Below are 7,275 nucleotides of genomic sequence, written 5' to 3' on the forward strand. Positions count from 1 at the left end.
TTACAGATATCCAGTCTCTCTAGCTGTTGTTTCACCAGCTCTACATTGACTGTTGGTAAGTGATCATTTCTACTGTGACTATTGTATGTCATATTTGCATTCGGTAGGCTATCACTCTTAGACTGGTGGAATACAGATGCAAAGCACTCGTTCAGGAGTTGTTTTCTCCTTGGTGTCAGTGATCAGATGTCCAGATGCATTGAGCAGGGGTCCCACGCTTCCCCTGGTTTTCCTCCCGTTACCTGCTTACCTGTAGAAGAACTGACTGTCCTTGATTTCGATTGCTAACCTGAATTTGGTCACCGACTTTGCATTTGTAATCTGCCCCCTACAGGTGTAGGCCAATCTTATGTAGTTCTCCTTGGGGCCTATTCCTAGCTTCCATCATTGGTAAGCCTTCCTTTCTTTTTTCAGAAAATTTGCAGCTTCTCTATTGAGCCAAGGTGGCTTCCCAGCCCCTGTGCCACCTTGTTTGCGTATACGTATGGACGACTTATGTGCACCGAGGATCGTCTCTTTGAAGAATGACCACTCTTCATCCATGTGCTTTCCCTGAGGTCCATGATCCCATAGGGCATTACTCACTAAAGTCCTTAGCTTATTGAATTCAGTTTTTTTAAAGTCAAGAATTTGTACCTTACTGACAGATTTCCCAGCTCTACGACAGACAGTGAAAGTGATAGTGTTATGGTCGCTGTTGCCTAGGTTACCCTCTATCATCAGATCACTCACTAAGTTGTCCCCCTCGGCCAAAAGAAAATCTAGGAGGGCACTTCTTCTGGTCAGCCTGTATACTTCCTGAGATGGGTAGACCTCGGTGTTACAAGTCAGGAATCTATGTGACTGGTCAGATCTGGCCAAGTGCTCTTCCCAGGAGATGTCTGAGTAGTTGGTCACCCATGATGACCATGTCCCATTCTCTTAAAGTCTCTTCCAGTTCTCTGGACAATTCCAGATCTATTAACTCATCTTGATTCAGAAGTCTGTAATACATTCCTACAGTAAGGTCCCCCCCCTCCCATCTTGACCCAGAGGGTCTCAAGTCTCCCTTCCTTGGTTCCAATTTTAGCTTCCAAGGATGTGTATGGCTTCTTTTCCATATAGAGCTACACCTTCACCATTTTCCCTATGTGATCCCTCCTATGCAGGGTCTAGCCCTCTATAGCTGCAGTCCAATCATGGGTAGAGTCTTACAAGGTCTCTGTTATCCCTATGATATTGTAGTCATGGCTGGAAAGCGGAAGGGCCATTTCCTCCTGTTTGTTCCTCGTGCTCCTGGCATTTGTGTACAGGCATTTGAGCCCTCTGCTGGAGGTCCTTGGTTTCCTGTTACCTTGAGGGAGCTCCATTCCCTCGGCTTGTGCTGTGGTGTCCTCCCTGGTATCTCTTGTTGTAACGGTTGGTTGGTTGTTGGCCCCTCCCCTCCCTGGCAATCTCAGTTTAAAGTCTTATCCAGGAGGTCTGCCATCCTAGCCAAGAAAAGAGCCTTCCCCTTTGGCATGAGGTGGTTTGCATCCCTTCCCAGAAGACCTCTGTCTCTGAAGTATGTGCTGTGGTCAGGGAAGCTGAAACCTTCTCGGTAGCACCATTGCTGGAGCCTTTGGTACACCTCTTTGATACATCCATCTTTCCTAGGCCCACAACCAGGAAGATGGAGGAGAAAACTACCTGCGCCTCCAGCCCCATAAGCCTAGCCCCCAGAGCCCTGTAGTCACTCATGACCCAGCCAGGATTGCTCCAAGCTGTGTCATTTGTGGCCATATGGATGAGGAGCATGGGGTAGTGATCAGAGGGCCAGATGAGTTTAGGAATCCTTTCTGCCATGTCCCGGATACAGGCCCCTGGGAAGCAGCAGACCTCATGGGCTAGGGTGACCTCGCTCCCATTCCCAGTTGCTGGCAGCCATGCCAGGCAGCCTCCATAGCCCAGAGCCAGGGGCTCTGTCTGGGTGGAGGATGGAACCATAGGTTCCTTCTGGGAGGAAGCCTCATTGATGCAATGGGAATAAGCACCATCTGGGGCCAAGGCAGGAAGCCATGGGGTACAATGGGTCCCCACCAGTGTCCCCACTACTCAGTCGGCAATCATTTCCAGCTTCTCAGAGCACACACCTCAAACACACATGAACTGGCCTAGGAATTGGCCTGCAAGCTGCCTGCAAAGTGCTTACCTTGTTTGCAGTCTCCCCAGGTTACCAGGGACTCCTTTTATGCCCTGCTGGGGCTCAACTGGCTCTGCTCCCTCATTAGGGCTTTTGGCAGGTCCAGGCAGCAATCACTCTCAGCTTCTCAGAGCACATGCCTCAAACGCATGCAGCCCACCAAATAAACACTCAGGAAACCAAAGGCACAGGCAGCTGGATCACTTACCTTTCCTCGGCAGGATTTGGTTCCTGGTTTCTCTCCTCTTTCCTCCTCTTGCCCCTAGCAGCTGCCTGCAAACTGCTTACCCTGTTTGCAGTCCCTGTTTGCTGGCTGCCTGTGTGGATCTTACTAAGTGGATTGAATTTTTAATGAATTTGAATAAATTTAACTTCAAAATGAGAAATTGCTTGTTTGCAGAAAAAAATTTTGATCGCCAGAAAAAATAATTTGTCTTCCATCTTTCATCTTCATTATCTCTTGCAGCATAGTTGGAATTAGTTTTGATTTCAATTTTATTTTAACTGGAGGGAGCTGGAAAAACAACACCTAAGCTTCACATAAAAGAAAATAACTTTTGTCCTTTATTTCTAGGTTACAAGTGATCTTTGCAAAATTTGATGAAGTGAGAAACTCTGGAAATATGATGATTAGTACCAGTGGTGAGTAAGCAAGAATATATATTGTTATTAAAAATGGAAGGTGACTAAATCTCATTTAAATTGTATTTAATTTTTATTTACTTGGTGGAATTACTGGCATTTCCAAAGTGAGGCTTGGATTGACTACTCTAGAAATATGTTTTTGTGCTATAATATTAAGTTTTGATGTTGATATGTTGCTATAAACATTGTTTTCTTGTCTTTTGAAATTAGTATGCCTGATTGCTGCAGTATTTTGACATATTTCCATACCCAAAATGTCTTGTAATGATGGCAGTTGTACTTTCTTTAAGCAGTTTGCATCACTGTACCAGCGCGCAAACTGTTGCAGTTCCATATCATATTTACTCAATTATAAGACAACTCCCCCAATAATTAGATTCTGTATATGGACAATTTATAAAATTGTTAACATTTTCCAGGTATAGCATCTAATTAGCAGAGCTTTGTCTTGAATTTGTCTCCCTCCCACTGCTACAGCAGGGAAAATCTGAAGGGTCAGGTAGCCCCTTTGCCCCCTCCCCCCCCAAACTTCTTTCCCCTGCATCACCTTCTCCTCCTCCCCTCCCCTCCCCTCCCCTCCCCCCCATTACTGTCAGACCTTGCTTACCCTGAACACATGGAAGTGAGGAGCAAATTTGAAAAAACTGACCTTGAAATAAATATAGTTGTAGCAATTTGCATATAGTACACATATACTTTGTTCATCCAGAATTGATGCATGGTACCATTTCTTTAAACTGCTGCAAGTTTTAGCATAGGTACTCTGTAAACATACACGTAAGTAACACATGGCCATCTACTTACATAATACAAACTATGCATGATATTAGTCCAAAGTCAAAAGGCTCATTATTTACCATATAGTTCATTGGGATGGGCCCCAGCATTGCTGACAGCATTTTAAGCCATGTGAACCCATGGCTCAGCATTGCTCAGTGTAGGTCTATACTCCAGACACCCCCACAAAGGATCTATTTGCTAATTACCCCCCACCCACTCATGACTGGAACAAGGTGTTCTTGTTATGAGTCCTGGGATCCTCCAAAAATTTACATGCAGTTGAGGCATAGGGCATCTCGGTCTGGCTTCACCTCATGGAGGCCAGGGCCAGACTAACAGTTTGCAACAGGCTGAGAGAGGGGGGTAACAGAGGGATTCTGGGTGAACTGTTTGGGGCCCTGTTTAGTGATGTTTGCCTAGCATTTAAGGCTTGTAGAGAAGCAGGATTCGTTGGAAATGGGGAAGAAAGACGCAGCTTAGCTGTGGGAGTGACAAGGAAGTAAAAATGGGGCATGAGCCAGTGTAGTGGCTCACCATGACTTGACAAAGAGTTAATGCTGAGAGGGATTGTGCTCTACCATACATTTTATTCAGATGAGTTACACTGACTTATCTTTGTGGCAGGTTCTAATCAGCATGTTTGCACAATATGGCCTGTGTGTTTTATAGTCATGCTCAGTGCTGGCTATATTTTAATCAGCTTCATAGTTGGTTTCCATTGATGAGCACATGCTGCTTTTAACAGCAGTTCAAAGATAGCTACATTAAATACACTGCCTATCTTTTATGTGAATGTAGGATGGCAGGCCTTCCCTCCCATGCTGATTGTGGGGGGACCTTGTCTTGGGATTCAAGTAAATATGGTAGTTGGTCTTCAAAATATCTTCTAAAACTTCAAAATATTTTCTGCAGTCTTGAAGTTGCAACAAAGTAAGTTTAGATTGGATAGCAGGAAAATTTTTCTTCACTATTGGAATAGTGGGGCAGTGGAATAGACTGGCTAAAGAAGCTGTGGACTCCCCATCACTGGCAGTGTTCAAGAATAGGTTGTACAGATTGGTCAGGGATGGATCTAGGCAAGCTGTTCTCTCAATCTTTTTGCCTGGTGGGCCAGGTTGGTAGTGCCTAGTCTGTCTACTGGGCAGATCCAGCCAGTGTTCTTGATCCAGTCCCCAGGCAGGCACAGCGTGGAAAATCTGGCCATTTGGAGGAGGGTGGGGGCCAGGCCTCCCCCACTGCAGCCCTGCAGGTTAAAGGAGCTTGACTTGGCCCTGTGAAGGGGAGGGGGGTAACCCAGCCCTGTGGGGGAAAGAGGCATGGCCCGGCCCCAATCAGGCCCCATTTGGAGGGAAGGAAGCATGGCCCAGTCCTGATCCAGAAGTGTAGGGGGGATGTGGCCTGGCCCCACAGGGGAAAGGGTCGCAGCCCAGCCCAGTCCACCAAGTAGGACTTGGGGGTTTTGAATTGGTCAGGGAGGTCTATGGCCATATTATTGGTCACAATTCCCCCACTGCCAGATTTCCTGATCCATGGGAAACTCCATGGACTAGATGCAATGGCTCTGTGGCCAGAGGTTGAGCACCCTTGGTCTAGGCATAGCTATGCCTATATTCTCCTGTGGCTGTTTCCCATGCTTCTGGGCTTTCCTGATTTGCGCACCCCTCCCCCCACCCTTCTTCTATATGTCAGTGTGTTTTTAAACTCTTCCTCAGAGGCATTGGTTACTAGCTACAGCCAAGGCTAGGGACTTTAACTGGGGTGTGCTGTTGCTTCCACTGGAACTTAAAACACAGAGACTCCTGGCTAAAGTGTTTTTGACCCTCTGCTCAGGGCCAAACACAACCAGATCTGGAGTCAGGAAGGAATTTTATTATATAGTCAGATTGGTACAGATTTGGGGGGGGGGGAGGTGGGTTGCCTTGCTTTGTAGTAGGGGTGTGACCCATTTCCTAGGATCTCTTGAGCATATACTAACAAGCTTTGCAGTAGGATGTTAGCTGTGGTGGTTCCCCTTCTTTATCTGTGTCAGGTTATAGTGTTATGTCTTGTGTTATGTTAGGGTTGATTGTGTAGTTTGTTAAGAGATTAGATAATGGATTTGTATAGGTTGGTTTGGATAGGGATGATTCTGCCTTGGACTAGATGATCCTGTGAGGTTTCTTTTAGCCCTACATCTCTGTAATTCTACTGTAATTAGGATATTGCAACATATTTTAGTATTGTATGTGAGATTCCTTTTTATAAATATTTTTTGGCTTTCTTTTGGAGTATGTCTCTTCCTAGTAATTAAACATGAATAAATATATCTACGTATTTTTCTCAAATGAAAATTCATTTAGTGGTTTTAAATAATTGTGGCAACATTTTGAAAGTTACTGTTGTTAGAAACCTCCATCTTTAGAGTTTAAATTTCAAAACAAGATTCTAATTTTTTCACTACAGGAGAACATTTGCCATATGGGTTTCTTTTGTGGGGCGTGGTTTTTTTGGGGTGTTTTTGGAACTTTAGGCATTGGTACGTTTCACTGAAACAGTGTTATATAGTGAATTCCATCTACAAATTCCCTGCTGTATCTTCAGCGTATAGTATTTTGTAATAGTGAAGTATCAGAAACCTTACTCTATTACTTAACAAATTACTTTTGTATGTTAAGTGAAAACCATTTGTAAAACTCAACAATACAACTAATATATATTGTATCAATGATTTTTAATATGATTGTTTTATGCAGTTTTCATCATGTATTCATTTTTTGTCTTTGTTGTAATCAAATCCTGACATTTTATAGGGTTTTCCATCTTTTTCTTTGTAATTACGACGCATTCTTTTTTTCTACAGTTGATACTTAAACCCTTCTTCTTGCTCTCACTAACAGTTTTATCTAAAATTCCTTGCAGTTTCTTTTCTGAATCGGCTATTAAGACTGAGTCATCATCATAACACAAGTTGTTCAAATTCTGTCTGCCAGTGATCAGCCCTGATAAATCCTCAATCTGCCTCAGTATTTTCTCACAGTTCAAGTTGAAAAAGTCAGGTGACAAAACACAGCCTTTGCCTTATTCCTCTCAATTTGGATGAAATCAGTTTGTTTTCTGCTGCAGTTTGATCCCAATAGAGGTTTCTTAAAATTCTCAGGTTTTTACTATCAGTATCCAGTTCTTCCAGTATTTTCATTAACTCCTTATGCTTGACTCTATCAAAAGTTTTGGTATAATTAGTGTTCCGCATTTTCAGTTTTTTCCAATTTTCACCAATAAATTCTCTGATTTTTATTTTTATTTTTTTAATTGAAGTTATTTGGTTTTTACTAATTTACATGTTTTTCAGTTCACTCAATTTTACTGGGTGCAGTAAAATCCCTGTTATCCGGTACAAATGGGGAATGGCTAGAGGGTGCCAGTAAACTATAAGTGCTGGCTACCTGAGGCACAGGTTTCTGGGGTGGGGAAACAGGCTGGCAGCTGCCACATGGGGGCCAGGATTTTAATTGAAGTTATTTGGTTTTTACTAATTTACATGTTTTTCAGTTCACTCAATTTTACTGGGTGCAGTAAAATCCCTGTTATCCGGTACAAATGGGGAATGGCTAGAGGGTGCCAGTAAACTATAAGTGCTGGCTACCTGAGGCACAGGTTTCTGGGGTGGGGAAACAGGCTGGCAGCTGCCACATGGGGGCCAGGAGAGGGTG

General features: G+C 43.8%; 1 protein-coding gene across 9 annotated transcripts in view; it reads left to right on the forward strand.

Moving 5' to 3' along the window:
* CLASP2 (cytoplasmic linker associated protein 2) overlaps positions 1 to 7,275 on the forward strand; it is a 216,568-nt gene that overhangs the window by 48,453 nt on the left and 160,840 nt on the right. For all 9 annotated transcript variants that reach the window (XM_025204139.1, XM_025204136.1, XM_025204140.1 and 6 more), the window contains exon 7: positions 2,736 to 2,803. In XM_025204139.1, coding sequence (XP_025059924.1) covers positions 2,736 to 2,803 — 68 coding nt within the window. The remainder of the gene's footprint in view (positions 1 to 2,735; positions 2,804 to 7,275) is intronic.

This window comes from Alligator sinensis, unplaced genomic scaffold (genome assembly GCF_000455745.1).
Source record: "Alligator sinensis unplaced genomic scaffold, ASM45574v1 scaffold1118_1, whole genome shotgun sequence".
NCBI classification, from domain to species: domain Eukaryota; kingdom Metazoa; phylum Chordata; order Crocodylia; family Alligatoridae; genus Alligator; species Alligator sinensis.